This window comes from Ascoidea rubescens (genome assembly GCF_001661345.1).
Source record: "Ascoidea rubescens DSM 1968 unplaced genomic scaffold ASCRUscaffold_6, whole genome shotgun sequence".
NCBI classification, from domain to species: domain Eukaryota; kingdom Fungi; phylum Ascomycota; class Saccharomycetes; order Ascoideales; family Ascoideaceae; genus Ascoidea; species Ascoidea rubescens.
The window spans coordinates 710,114-725,207 of NW_017962918.1; the positions used below are offsets into that span (position 1 = coordinate 710,114).

The window sequence follows — 15,094 nt, forward strand, 5'->3', positions numbered from 1 at the left end:
AGCACCAGCACAGTGGCTCTCGACAAGCCCGCCAGCACACGTGAGTAGATCACGTAAGCGCTCACTTGCAGCTGACTAAGCTCCGCATCGGCTCGGCTTCTGCTCCTTCTGTTCCTTCCGCTCACTCCCAAGAATGTGCCAGCGCTGTTGCACGTGCTCCAGTCACACCAGAGACTCCATTCAGAGGCTCGCGAGAATTGAGCTCTATCTCTAGGTGTCGATTCGCTGCTTTCTCTGCTGCTGCTGCTTCTTCTTCTCGACTGTGTCCTACTGCCTCTTATTGTTTCTCGTTCTTTCTCGCTGATCTTCTAGTACTAAGCCTGTCTCTTGTCTTCTCTGTCGTTCTCTTGGTTAATGAATTCCACCGTCGTCACCTCTCATTCTATTATTTTGCCAGAATGGACCAACGATATATTGTTTTATTCCTTTGAAATTTTCCAAAAACTACTCAAGCTAATTGAGTCTTTGCCTGGTGGTGTTATTTTGATCAGGTACATCAAATCCTCCTACCAAAATGATCCATTCAGATCCATTTTGGAAATTTTCCTAGTCTTGTTTGCGTTGAGATACTTTATTTCTCCAAAATATTCAATAGAAAAACAAAAAAATAACCTACATTTATCCAAAAGGGAAATTGACGACTTGTGTAATGAATGGGTTCCAGAACCCTTGGTTGATGATTTAACTCCAAGCGAAGCCTATCTTTTGAAAAATATTCCAATTGTAGATGGCCGAATTTCAAATAAAATCAATTTATTGGAAAACCCTTATTTATCCAATTCTCCTCACAATAATGACATCAAATACGCTGATAATAAGCAAGAATTTAAGGGCAAAATCTCTATTTCTGATAACCTCGAAAACGTAATTAACTTGGCTTCAAACGATTTCTTGAATTTGAATAACAACCCATATCTCAAATCAGAAGCCGCTAAGGTCATTAGAAGTCGTGGTGTTGGTGCTTGTGGTCCTCCAGGGTTCTATGGTACTCAAGATATTCATGTTAGATTGGAAAATGATTTGGCTGACTATTTTGGTGCTGAAAAGGCCATAATTTACGGTCAAGACTTTTGTACTGCTGAAAGTATTATCCCAGTTTTCCTTAAAAGAGGCGACTATTGTTTAGTAGATTCAGGTGTAAACTTATCAATTCAAAAAGCGGTTATCATTTCAAGATGCAAAGCTATTTGGTTCAATCATAATGACTTAAATCACTTGGTTCAAATCCTTGAAGACTTAAAGGACGATCTCGCTAATCAGAAAAACCCAATTCCAAGAAAATTCATCATAACTGAAGGTTTATTTGCAAACACTGGTGACTTTCCTGATTTACCAAAATTAGTCCAAATTAAAAACGATTACAAATTCAGATTATTTATCGATGAAAGTTTTTCTATTGGTGTCTTGGGTAAATCCGGAAAGGGTCTTTGCGAACATTTCAACGTTGATAGAAAAAATGTAGAAATTACTACGGGTTCAATGGCAAATTCTTTTGCATCTGCTGGTGGGTTTTGTATTGGTGAAAAGCCAATGGTCTTTTATCAAAGAATCGCCTCAAGTGCTTACTGTTTTAGTGCAGCTTTGCCCCCATATTTAGCTAGAACCACTTCTTGCTCAATGGAAGTTATCTCAAAATCCTATCGCGATCAAATCAATTCTAATGGTCTAAAGAAATCCATTGTATCCAAATTGCAAGCAAATTGTCAACTTTTTCACAATGCTTTATCCAACAATTCAAATATCTTGAATTTTTTCAAAATTGTCTCAACAAAAGAAAGTCCTGTCATTCACTTGGTTTTCAACAGCGATTACAAAAAAATCTTAAAATTACCCAATTTTTATATCAATGAAAACAATAAATATGCTAAACTGATAAATGAACAATTAGATGAACTAAACGAATTCAACGAACCAAACAAGCTAAACGACAAATCTGGCTCAAATGCTGCTGCCATTAAATCTGAGAGAATCGATTACTACTCAAATCCAACTTTCAAAAAACACCACACTTTAAAAGAAATTCAAGCAGAATTGTCTCCTTATGACTATTATAATATTGAAAACTTTTTAATCGTTAAAATTGTTAATAAATTATTATATGATCACCACATCTTAGTCTATGCTTCACCAAGAATTTTAAGACACGAAGTCATTAAAATGACTCCCGATTTAAAAATCAATGTTCATTCAAACTTAGACTCAACATCAATCGAAGATATAATCAATAAACTATCTCAAGTCATTTTGGAAACGTGTAATAATATTAAATCATTTCAAGATTTGAAAAAAATCTTTGATGATGAAAATGGAATTTCAAAATATTAAGTAAGAACACATTTTTTTTTTAAGTCTTCCTCCTAATATTTACTATTCTTTCATTCCTTTGTTTTAATTTTTTCTGTTATTATTTATGTTTTGATTTTGATTTTGATTTGATTTGATTTGATTTGATTTTTAATTTCTGATTTTTTTTCTTGAATAATTTCTGCTTTATCATTCCAGTTGGGTTACTTGTTGTCATTTAATTAATCATCCATAGGAAAATTTTAATGCTTTTTTTCTTTTTTAGTTTCTTAACTTCAAGTTTCTTTAGTTAGAAGTTTTTTGAATATGAACTTCACTATTTAATAATTTTAATTTAGTTTTTTTTTTCTTTTTTTTTTTTACAGTTTATCATTTATAAGTGGTTCTTTATATATTTTTATTGTATAATGTAATATAAATTATTTATTTCAATATTATGAATAGCAATTTCATAAATTATTGTATAATTTTCTTCTGTATGATTACTAGACCGTACTTTTGTACTTTCTTACTTTTTTTTACAAGTGCATTTTTACTTTGTGTTTATAATCTAGAATGTGGATTAATATATACCATAGATTCATATAATAATGCAAAATATTGAAGTAAAACAATAAAAAATTGAAATCATTAATGAAAAAAAAATTTGAGGAAATCAGAGAAATAAATTAGTAATAAAAGGAAAGCCATACTCAAAAAAAAAAAAAAGAGGAAAAAAATGAAAAAAATGAAAAAGAATGGGAGCATTTGAATATTTAATAGGTGGTAAACAGATAGAACGATCGTTACTTGAGTGGTTGTTGATTTGTGGCACTTTTCTGCTAAGTTCAGAGATACTAGGAAGTTTGATGTTTTTGAAATTTTTTGGCAAAGTATTTGAGGCATAACTTATGGGACTACCTCCAGAGCTTGAAGAGGTGTCGAAGTTATTAGTGATTGGAGAAACATCAGCTGTGGGATAGGTTCCATATGATGGAGATCTATAGTCGATTTGTTGAGGATAGTTGTTGTCGTAATGGTAGGCAACAGAATTGTTTCTGATTTGTGGTTCAGAGACATTTCTTCTTGGGTTGATATGTTGATTCTGATTGACATAATCAAAATAAGATTTGGGTGTGTGTTGGTGCTGAGGGATATGAGAAATAGACTGCTGCTGTTGCTGGTGGTAGTGGTGGTTTGGATTGTAGTAGGGAGAAAGAGGGCATGGATCAGTCTGTTGAGAGTTAACAATGGTGTTATTGTGATGGTTGTTGTTATTAGAATAAGATGGGATGGTGTTGTATTGGTTGTATGAAATGGATCGTCTTTCAAAGTCAAGAGGAGTGATGTTTCCATAGTTGTTATCCAGTTGTTGTTGGTGGTGGTAGTTATAGGGGGCGATATAGTTTTGATCATAGGTAATTCTTTTGTTGAAGTTGCAATTGTTGTCAACTGAATAGTTGTCCATTTCAAAGTGGCATCTTTTTTTGTTGAGAGTGAGGTTTTTCATGTTTCTATTGGCTTGACGTTTTCTTTGTCTAATTCTTGCACCATGTTTATATAAGAATCTTGTTAGTGGAGTTGAGGTCAAAGAGCCAGGAAAGTTTTTTTGAGTGTAAACAGTAAATGGTTGGCTGAGAGTTTTGTCAATGAAGGTGACTTTGTTATCGAGAAACTGGAATAAAGAAAAAAGTAAGACAAAGTTACCAGTTTTTCTAACCGAGATATCACCAAAGGCAAAGCAAGTGACATAGTTGTTTGATTTGTTGACTCTTTTATAATTTGGGATGGTATCTATTATGTTGGAGGAGGGGGAGGAGGATGAGTTCATGGAAGGAATGTTTATTCTCATACCAGAGCAAACAGAGGAACCGAAAAAGTCATCGTTATTAATTTTGATATCCTGGTTTTTTAAGGCGTTTTTATAATCGTTATAATGCTTACCATCTTCGATGTCGACCAATTGTGTGCTGACAAAATAGGTTGGTAAATGGGCCCAGTGGGGCATAACGCCATTGTTGTTTAGTAGCGAAATAACTTCAGCAGTTTGGTGGAATTCAGATTCAGCCTGGTCGTTGAAGGGCAATAAATGGGTGTTGTTACTGAATTTTTTTTTTGTGTTTGGGTTGGAAGTGTTGTTGAAGCTTAATTGCAAAACTGGGGGAGGGTGGATAGGTCTATGTTCAGATAGAGTTGTGATTGAGTAGCTGTTGGTGGTGGTATTTGGTTTAGGGGAGACTTTGGCATGGAGAGGTTGTTGAATGATTTTTAAAGAGACAGTTTCTTGAGTAGATGATTTGTTGAAAGACTGGTTTGGCAAAGAAATGGAAGATGAAGGAGAAGAAGGAGAGGAGGAAAGAGAGGAGATGGATGGAGATGGAGAGGAAGGCATATCTTCAGATAATATGAAGGAGATGCTGGATTTATTGCTATTGGACATTGTAAAATGTTGCTATGAGTGTGTAAGTAAATGGAGAAATGTGGTTGAATGAGTGAAGAATTATCTTTGTAATTAATCCAGATATAATGAAATGAAATGATGTGATGTGATATAGTATAATAATAAGAAGAAAAGAGTTTGCTGAATATGAATATGAACGTTAATGTGAATTTGAATTTGAATTTGAATTTGAAGATGAATATTGTTAATTAAAATAAAATGAAATAAAATAAAATAAAATAAAGAAATAAATTACTTAAATTACTCGAGTCATTAAAGAGAAAAAAAAAGAGAAAGAAGATTGAAAAAGATTGGGAAACAAAGATATATATATGTATAAGTACAAGTTTGAAAGTGAACAGAAAAAGAGGTATCGAAAGAACGAATGAGGTAAAATAGACTGTTTCCAAGCTTGTTTAACAGAATTTTATAAATAAATGAGAGAGAGAGAAATGAAAGAAATGGAAAAATACCAACAAGATATTCCAAGATATTAAGATATTGCAATTAAAAGAAGTAAATAAATGAATATGGCCAACGAAAAAGTTTAAAAGGGTGATAATACAGTTGCACTACAAGGTAAGAGATCTGGGTTGGAAAAGAAAAGAGCAGAAAGAAAGCAGAAGATTTTGGAAAGAAAGAAAGAAAGAAATAAATAAAGAAATAAAGAAATAAAGAAAGTAGTAAATCAGTTTGTAGAGGATAAACTTAATTGATAATAAGGTATCAAAGCAGAAGATTTGAGTTTCTAACTTTGAACGATTTAAAGTAATTGAAGAAAGTTGTAATTGAAGAAAATTGTAGTTTGCAAAAATTGGAAACAGATTGAAATTTATTGAAATTTAATATTTACTCGTTGAAACAATAAGAAATAATCCCAAATACCAAAGAATTCCCAGTTTAAGTGGGAGCAAGGAAAGAAAAGGAAAAGACAACAATTGAATGAAAAACATGAGAAAAAAATAATGAAAATAATGAAAATATTAAAAGTATTAAAAATATTAAAAAATAAAAGTGAAATGCAAAAAAAGGTTTGAATTTATGGGAAAGAGTTGAAGAAACCAAGGAAAGACAACGATTGGAACCCACCAGATGAAATTTGTTGAAATGAGCTAAATTTGTGATAAAAGTGTTTGAGTGTTTGAGTGTTTGTAGATAGCTGTATTCGTAGCAGTGATAATTAGATATTATTCATAATTAGATATTCATAATTAGATATTGAAAGGTTTAGGATTTATCTGTTTTTTGTTGTTTTTTGTTTTTTTTTGTCTCTTTCTCTTGATTTTTGATTTTTATAATTTTTTTTGCTGTGTTTTTTGTTGAAAGCGGATTAAAAAGCATGAAATGCTGCTAAATAGTATTTTAACCTTGGTTAAGAATTAGGAATGTGAGACAGAGTATTGATATTGAATCAAAAATAAATTCTAATCTAAACGTTAAAGCTACTTGAAGAAAGTTAGGCAAGTAAGAATATGGTTTGAATAAATGCGTTATTCTTTGGAAAGCATTGGGCTAGTAAAGTTAGTCAAGTTAGTGGGTTTGGAAGAGATTTTGCTTTTTTGAAATTGCTATTGCTTTTTGCCTTTTGCATTTGTGTTTTATGAGAAAACAACTGATAAAATTGGGATATCGAGATACTGAAAGATAGATATTGGGATATCAGAATGATTGAGAACAAATTGAGTTGAAACTAAACAGAGATTGTCGATATTTGACTATTCAAAAGTGTTTGTATTAGGATTAACATTCTGTAAAATTATCAGAATAAGTTATGGTTGCTACAAAGTTAATGGCTGGTAGCTGGGTTGAGATAATGGAGTTGTTATTTGGTGAGCAAAATTTTTTTGGTATTGGAGTTAATTAATCGAGACTAGGGATGTGAGATAGTGAAGACGAAAACACAATAATTGGAGGAGCTAAATTCATTGAAATGAACATATGATGGTATTAGAATGGAATCGTAAGAGATGGGACGAAGAAAAGCAGAGTTTTTTGCCTGATTCTGACGAAAAGTTCAGCCAGGAAAATACAATTGAACAATTACATGGTTACAGAATGGAAAAACTGCAGAATTACAGAATAATGGTTTAAAAAGTGTAGTTAATTGAGTGCTTGTGTTCCTAAAATAACATGGTTGTATTGTCAACAGGCTGGATAAACAGACAGGGAGCAATATATGGTAATATCTGGCAATATCTGACAATATCTGGTAGCATTTGGTGGTTGATATTAGGTACAGAAGGTGACCAGCACCTCTTGCCAACCAGGAAGCATGAGATGACTGTAATGTTTGAGCTGGGATAACCAAGATACAGCCAAAGGCTCAGCGGTGATAATCCAGCTGAGAGCAGTTTTTAAGAGAGTCTCTAAGAGTCTCACAGTTAATAGAGGCAGCAGATATAAGCAGATATAAAAGGTGTAAAAGGTACAAGAGGTATTAAAGGTATAAAAGAGTCCCCACAGTGCATTGTTTCTCTTTTTGTCTCTTTGTTGCTGAGGAATATGTCCGCTCTTCGCCAATCTTTCCCGACCGAGCCCAGGGACCCGAAAGACCCCCATCGAGGGTTGCGACAGCCAACCGGCAACTCGCCCGGCTACGCTTCGACACAGCCGCCGAGGGTGTGTACATGCAGGTGTACATGCACGCGTGTCGCAGTGGCTCAAGAGGCAGACGCGCCAGTGCCGTTTGCAACATCCTCTTCCGGAAATACAATGTTTGTACGGTCTTCCCGGTTTTCGTAATATGGTCGGATGTGCCGCAGCAGCAGCTGTCTGTAGAGCAGTACCGGCCTGTAGAGCAGCACTGGCACCAAAAGCACCAGAAACAGCACCGGCAGCAGAAACAGCACAGGAGCAGGGGCTGCAACGACAGGATTGCGGGCGCGACTGGTGCTACTCAGCAACCAGTCCTCACAGGCCATTGTTTGCAACGTTATTCCTGGCTCGCGAACAACTTTGAGACACTAGCAAAAGGAACGCAGCTCGAGGAATTTCATTGAAACACCCACTGTCTTTGCAAATAGAGCTGAATCTAGTGTTCCAGTCATTACTAATGCGCTGGGCCCACGACTCCCATCTGCCTTTTTGTTTGATTTGGCCCAAATCTCCAAAAAGGAGGAATAGTCGTTTAAACCAGTTCTTGATCTGAAAATGTTGATGCAAACTTTGTTTTACTCACATCAAAAAATGATCTCCGATTCCTTTTTGACTCGATTTTCCTCCTTGCTCCAAATTCCTAATTTCAAGACACATCCACTGCTCACCATCACTGTTCACCATCTCTGGTCACAGTCTCTATTATGTTTGAAGCTCAGATGATAGCCACAATCTCAACCATATGCTCCATTGGTACGTAGATAATATTGGTAAAACCCACTTTAATTCATCTACCAATTAATCTTTAAAGGTTGCAAAACTTGTCTTCACTAATTCCATTTCTCATTCGTCTGCTTGCTCCACTCTAGCATGTATTCCCAAACAAATTTACTCGATTCAGGAATACTAATATGTATTTCCAATTCCAATTTATTCATTCTAGTCATATATTCACTTCTTAATTCTATTTCTCACATTCTCCTTCAACTTGTCTCTAATTAGTTCGCAGCTTGCGATTTATAATTTACAATTTACAATTTATAATTTATAATTTCCAGTTTATTATTTTCAATTTCAATTTCATTTCTAAATATAATCAAAGGTCTGCTTATTATTTATTCATTTCATTGAATTCTTGCTTTCCAATTTTCTCAACCTGTTTCTGAGATTTTTATATTTGCTTGATTTCTTATTTTATCTATTTCTAAATCTTCCTCCTTCAGTCAATATTCATATCGAGTTCATATAATCATCATCATCTCCTTCTTCCTCTTCTTCTTTTTCTTTTATAAAAATATCGCTTTCTACTGCTCTTTATCACTTTTTACTACTTCTGTTACCCTCTATTACTCCATACTGCGTTGCAATGCTTTCAACAGCCTCATGTTACTTTCGTTCTAGTTAAAAATTTTGAACATAAAATGTACAAAAATTTTGAGTATTTGATTATTATCTTGATAATAAATTGCTAAAAGAATTATAAAAATTAAAAGAGTTATTAAAATTAAAAAATTGCAAGAAACTTTTGTTATCAACGCTCGATGAATTTGCTAACAATTAGTACATAAATTAATACATAATCTGCATTTTAATCTCTAATTTAAACAACTTTTTTGATCATTTCATATTCTATTTTGTATTCTACTTTGTATTCTATTTCATATTCTCTTTTTTACTCTTTTTTTTATTCTCGTTTTTATCTCTTTCTATCTTTTCTTTTCTTTTCTTTTTATCATTTATCTTCTTTTGTTTTTGTCTATTCTTTTATAATTTACCACAGATCTTTATCACTCACTTTTCTTATCTCAGCCCATGGAATTGATAAATAATTATCAAAATTAACAAACAAAAAACAAAATAAAAATGATCTTCAGTTGAAATTAATTATTTAATAAAATTATTAGCCAGAAAATAGAATAAAGTCAAAATGTATCCACCAGTATCTAAATGTCTTTATTGCTTTGGATTTGTTTGTACCATATTTTCATCTCACACTCAATCAATAGTACTTCTCTATTACTTTACTGTATCTGAAATCTTGGTTATCTAAGAGAATTTCAATTCTTTTTTAATTCCTTTATTTCTTTCAATTCTTTTTTAATCTTTACTTTTTGGTTAGCTTTTTTTCTTTGCTTATTGGACTTTTACCTTTTTTTGACTTTTAACTCACAATTTTATTTCCTATTCAATTGCTACAATCCTCTTTAACCGATGATTAAATCAGTTTTACCAAAATTTATCCAAATTTCATTTATACAAAAGACACATTTTACAAGCAAGAACTGAAAAGAAAACAAAGAAAACAAAAAAAAAATTAAAAAAAATAAAAAAGTAAAAAGAAATATCCAACTTATTCTTACTTCCATTCGACACTCCTACACTATCATGTTACGTTTTCTTTTTTTTTTTTTGGCTTTATTGCGATTTGGATTAGATCTAACATAAAAGAAACAATACAACTATAATTACTTTAGTACTTTGAGGTACAATCCCTCAGTAATTATTCAACTTGAAGTAAATCCTGAAATGATGTCAATTATAGTAAACCAAATAATCCAAATACATTAAATAAACTAAGTCAAATCAAATGAATCAAAAAAATCAAAAAAATTGAAAAAAATTGAAAAAAATAATTAAAAAATTAAAAAATTAAAAAATTAAAAAATTAAAAAATTAAAAAATTTTAAATAGTTTTAACAACACATTATCATGTACTAACTACAAATTCAAGCTAGTAATTCCACAAGCTGCTTAAGAGAAAGAAAAATCAAACGAAATAAATGTCAGCTAGTAAAAAGTAGTCTGATTAATATATTTGTTATTGATTGAGCTAATTGGATAGCATTACTGGGTTTTATCAATTAGTCTCAATTGATGTATACTTTTAGTGGGTAGGGAAAATAATACTAGTAATCTGACTAAGAAAAAATATTATGGTAATGGTTACACAGCTAAGTTAAATTAGCGCAGAATATTTTTAAAGATTGTTAAAGATACTAAGGGATAAAACAATTGAAGTTTCAGTTGATTAACTATTATAAGCATGTCAAAAGATTCCGGAGTTGAATGATAATAAAAAACATGAAATTAATACATCAAATAGTTGATGTAACTGAATCATGCTGAATAACAAAGGTGATTTCTTGAATATTTTTTATTCAATGTGCCTTTCTTTTCTTTTCTTTTATTTTATTTTTTATTTAACAGAAAACTGTTTTTTTATGAAACAGCCAACAGTCTTAGGCAGTCAATTTCATACAATACGAAAAGTCTTGATCCAAAAAGCCAAATAAAAAAAATAAAAAAAACAAGAAAAAAAACGATGGCTTTATTAAATTATTTTTATGATAAAGAAAAACTAACAATAATAGTTATAATAAAGAACAAGTAATAATAATGATTATAGTAATGATTATAATAGTGATAATGAAATGATGGTAAAATGATAGAGAAATTATAATAAAATAGGATTAAAAAGTCATTAATAGCTCTTAGGTTAGGATAAACCAGCTTTCAAAATAAAAACCTTAATCGTTTGAATTAAATCTTTGGAATGCTTTACAGTATACAATTTGAGAATATCTTTTTAAAATACGAACAAGAACTTACGAAAAAAACATTTCAAAGCCTTTCGGTTATTGAAAATAAAGTAACAAAACAACAAAATAAAATTCTAGGACGATTTTGGCTGACAAAGATCCTGTTAAAATTGCTAAAAAAAATAAATAATTGGGGTATTAATTAAAAGAATAAAGTATTGAATTATTGGAATAATTTTAATCAGTATCAGTTTATAATTACATTAAAATTAGGAAAATTTGCTGGTAAAGTATTAAAAAGCATATAGTTTAGAAAAAATAAAATGCATAGATGTGCTCTAACTTGAGGACATATTGGTTTGATTACTTGCTTTTTGAAGCATGTCATAAAAAGGATATTCAGATAAGATTTTGAAGACATAATCATTCAGTGAGTATGGAAGTATGTCCTCAAAGAGAAAAAGCTTTAGAAACGAAGCAAAAAGAAAGCCAGATTGGCTGATTATTGAGGCACTAGACAGTAATCATGGAAGAGAATCAAAGTCCAGTTCCAGCATTCGATAATGATATAGATATTATTGACCATACTGGTAATATAAACTGAAAGATGTAATCTGGATTCACCTTACCGAATAATGTGGTGGTGGGGCAGAATCGAGGAGCGAAAAGCATCGGAAATGGGTTACCACGGCCAGATAAGAAAGCCAGTGCGGGTAACCAGACTCTGAAAACGAACGCAAGCCGAACAACACATCCAATAAAATAACTCTAAAGTATAGCAGGCTTTATAATTTTTGGAAAAATCCATTTGAGTACCCTTTACCAAAGTTGTTTTCTTAGGGCTTTAAGATCGGGCAAGAGCCGCGCCAAATAAGAGCTTCCAAATTGAAACACGATCTCCACCCAGGCATGTCAGAGCACGTGAGAAAGCTGCTCCAGAGCAAATTATCTGTTGTCATTCGGGAGCAGCGAGCTGGAGCAATGCTTGGAGGAGGTTCCGCCCGCATTGGAAAGAAGCAGCACCTGCTAGAATGTGACCAGCCAATATCTGAAGGCAGAGACAATCAAAAGCTCAAAAGCGTTGGAGAGATACAGAGGAAATTCCAATTTAACCTCGATAGATTGCACTGGTGGAGTATTCCAGCTGGCTGGCTTAGTTTGTATAGATTTGTAGCATTCTTATGTCTTTGATATTGCATCATTGGAGATCCATATATGAGGAGCTTTTGTTGAAACAGTCCAGATGCAAATAGAATTAGTAATAAATAGCCTTAATAATATTATTAATAGTATAAATAGTAGAGGCCTTAGAGGCAATAAGAGTACTAGAAGTAGTATGTGTAGCTTGTAATTTGACAGATGATATATGACAGATCAATTTTTGGTATAGAGTTAGAATCTTTAGTATAAAAATATATGAGTTAAAAAAACAACAAAAAAGAATAAAAAAAGACAACAAAAACAGCAAAAAAGGAGTCAGGAAATATCAGTCATTTACTTGCAAGACAATAATTTGAAATTGTAGTTTTTCTGGTATTGAGAATTTAGTGAAATAATTATGAAACTCTGTTTTGGGAGTTAAAAAAAAATGAAAAAAAATGAAAAACAAAAACAAAAAAAGGTTAAACAAAGAAAAAAAATAATCATATAGACAGTCAAGAAGAAGGAGAAGAAGGGGAAGAAGAAAGAAGAAAAATAATAATAATAAGATATACCATGATAACAATTAGTAGCCCGATTATAGTATTTTCAATAAGTTAATTAGAGAAATGAAACGATAACAAAAAAGTATGATAATAGTAATGATAGTAATAATAATAAAACCTTTTCAAATGGAGAAAATAAAACTGATTTGAAAGAAAGAAGAAAAATACAAATATTAAAGAATTAGAAATCATAAAATGAAAGAATCAAAGTGAAAATGCTTTCTAAAATGACTTAGCAATTGCTTTAGTCTGTTTTGAGTGTTCAATATGTTCAGCAGATGCTTCATTTCTTCTTTTTACCAAAGAAGCCTCTCTTCTTTTTTTGAGCTGGTGCAGTAGTTGGAGGAGGTTTATAAGCAGGAACATAAATTGAATCTGAAGTATTTGCAGTGTTAGCATATGGATTGCCCTTTAGTAAAGGAAACTCAGGTCTTGGTCTAAACCCATATCTCGCAGTCTCTAATTGTTCTCTATAAACACTATCACCACTAATTGAAAATTCAAAGGATCGAATTGTATCTAATGGTCTTTCATCTCTTGACCTTGTTGGATTTGACATATCAACTACAGTGATGGGATTACCGAAAACATCATTAATACCATTACTCTTGGAGAAGTTGCCCATAGAGTCTCCATTATCTTTACCTTGGTCGAATTGATCACTAGCTTGTTGAAATGGTTGGTCTTCGTTAATAGCATTCATCATATCTTGAGCTCTTGAGTTTCTGTTTTTGAATAGATCTTTATCGGCTTTAGTCAATTTAATGCTATTGGTTGAAGCTCTGTTGTTTTTCTTTGGACTCTTTCCACCAAACACAGCCATTTTGAATGAATTTATTTATTTGTTAATGTAAGAAAGCGATAAAATCGATAAAATCGTGCAATTTATTAATTCAGAACTGACCAAAAAACTAGAATGTTGTGGCGATAAAACGGCAACAAAACAATCCTTTAAAGAGTAACTATACCAACTGAAATACCGAAAGAATGAGATATTTTTAATTGGGAGAAAAACCAATGGAGATAGCAGGAAATAAAAGGAAACAATTGGATATAACTGAAACTAGTTGGAAACAACTGGAAGTAATTGAAAGTAATTGGATATAAACCAAAATGAAGGAGGATGAACGCAACTCAGCTCCCAATTTAATAAGTTATTTTGCGGCAAAGGAATGGGTGATATAAGACCTGTAATTAATCTTACAAAATAACAAAAATGAAACAAAAGTAAAAAAATAAAATAACAAAATAATAAATTGGAAACAATAAATTAAAAGAAAAAAATAAGAAAAGGATAAACACCAATTATAGGAAGATTATATATTTTGTATTATAAAAATTTCAGTGATGTTCTGTCGCCCAAAATGGCCTGCGATTTGGATTTGCAGTAGAAAAACACCCGCCGGAAAAAGAAAACAGCCCGATGGCACGGTCAGCTGACGTGCTATTTTTAGAACACATGCGTAGACCTAGGAATACATGTCGGCGCAGGCTTAGAGTTCGTCCTTCACTGCTTTCTCTCCAACTGGTGTTTCTGCTGGTGTTTCTGCTGATTCTCCAGCTGGTTCTTCAACAACTTCTATCGCAATCTCGCCACAGTCAGCAATCACAATGGGACTTTTTGGTCTGTCCCTGAAGTCGGTGTTGGTCTGCTCGATCTTCTTTACGACATCCATTCCCTCAATGACCTTACCAAATACAACATGCCTGCCATCTAACCAACTGGTAACAACGGTGGTAATGAAAAACTGAGAGCCATTGGTGTTTTTTCCAGCATTAGCCATTGATAACAAACCAGGTTCAGTGTGCTTTAATTTGAAATTCTCGTCCTTGAATTTAGCTCCATAGATTGATTTTCCTCCCGTTCCATTTCCATTAACAAAATCACCACCTTGAATCATAAATTTCTTGATGACTCTATGGAAGATGCTGTTCTTATAACCAAACTTGGGATCATCTGAAATACACAATTGTCTGAAATTCTCAGCAGTCTTTGGCACAACCTTGCCATATAATCCAATAACAATTCTACCCAAGTCTTTATCCTTCTGCTTGATATCAAAATAAACCTTGTTGGTGAATTCAAGATCTGACTCACTGAGAGGCTCTTCAGCGCTAACGAAGAGACTATTTGAAATGTACAAAACACTAATAAATAGTAATACAATAGCTCCACCTAACTTCATGATCGTAATTGGGTCCTGGAAATCAATCGTCATTGATGTCGATACAGTTATTTCTTCCGTCAAAAATGATAACGATCTGAGCTTGACACCTCATCGAAACTCTCCTTGTTTGAAATTCATGAGATTATATAATCACCACGTGTTATTACATAAGTATTTCAATAAAAGAGCACGTGAAAGCCCTAATTTTTTTTTTGTCGGCTTTTTTTTTCCGGGCTCCGCGCTCAAGGAAGAGAGTTTAAAAGGAAGCAGATTCCTCTTTTCCTTCTTCTTCTTCTTTTCTTTCATTAACTCATTACGATCTCGTATTATTGTGGTGAATTAATGCCAATAACAGATTATTTC

The 15,094-nt window shown here is 32.5% G+C and overlaps 5 protein-coding genes across 5 annotated transcripts; 2 read left to right on the forward strand and 3 right to left on the reverse strand.

The window, feature by feature from the left end:
• The first annotated feature begins 244 nt into the window (after positions 1–244).
• LCB1 (serine C-palmitoyltransferase LCB1) lies at positions 245–2,514 on the forward strand. Its single transcript, XM_020193250.1, has one exon. The coding sequence runs from the start codon at positions 355–357 to the stop codon at positions 2,323–2,325; it is 1,971 nt and encodes a 656-aa protein (XP_020047471.1). The 5' UTR covers positions 245–354; the 3' UTR covers positions 2,326–2,514.
• Positions 2,515–2,972: 458 nt separating this feature from the next.
• ASCRUDRAFT_8110 (uncharacterized protein) lies at positions 2,973–4,723 on the reverse strand (the record flags this gene model as incomplete). The annotated part of the gene is made up of 2 exons (XM_020194570.1): positions 2,973–2,995; positions 3,094–4,723. 2 exons carry the CDS (start codon positions 4,721–4,723, stop codon positions 2,973–2,975), a joined length of 1,653 nt encoding a protein of 550 aa, XP_020047472.1.
• Positions 4,724–6,700: 1,977 nt separating this feature from the next.
• On the forward strand, positions 6,701–7,080 carry ASCRUDRAFT_75878 (uncharacterized protein). The gene has a single exon (XM_020193251.1). The coding sequence runs from the start codon at positions 6,854–6,856 to the stop codon at positions 7,025–7,027; it is 174 nt and encodes a 57-aa protein (XP_020047473.1). The 5' UTR covers positions 6,701–6,853; the 3' UTR covers positions 7,028–7,080.
• A 5,766-nt stretch (positions 7,081–12,846) lies between these two features.
• ASCRUDRAFT_8111 (DUF2406 domain-containing protein) lies at positions 12,847–13,386 on the reverse strand (the record flags this gene model as incomplete). Its single annotated transcript, XM_020194571.1, has 1 exon — positions 12,847–13,386. One exon carries the CDS (start codon positions 13,384–13,386, stop codon positions 12,847–12,849), a length of 540 nt encoding a protein of 179 aa, XP_020047474.1.
• Positions 13,387–14,056: 670 nt separating this feature from the next.
• ASCRUDRAFT_34625 (peptidylprolyl isomerase) lies at positions 14,057–14,749 on the reverse strand (the record flags this gene model as incomplete). Its single annotated transcript, XM_020190537.1, has 1 exon — positions 14,057–14,749. The coding sequence occupies one exon, from the start codon at positions 14,747–14,749 to the stop codon at positions 14,057–14,059; it is 693 nt and encodes a 230-aa protein (XP_020047475.1).
• Between the last annotated feature and the right edge of the window lie 345 nt (positions 14,750–15,094).

Bases quoted from the DNA above. Each gene is read 5' to 3' on its own strand.
- LCB1 (XM_020193250.1), top strand. From the start codon at position 355: ATGAATTCCACCGTCGTCACCTCTCATTCTATTATTTTGCCAGAATGG.
- ASCRUDRAFT_75878 (XM_020193251.1), top strand. From the start codon at position 6,854: ATGGTTGTATTGTCAACAGGCTGGATAAACAGACAGGGAGCAATATAT.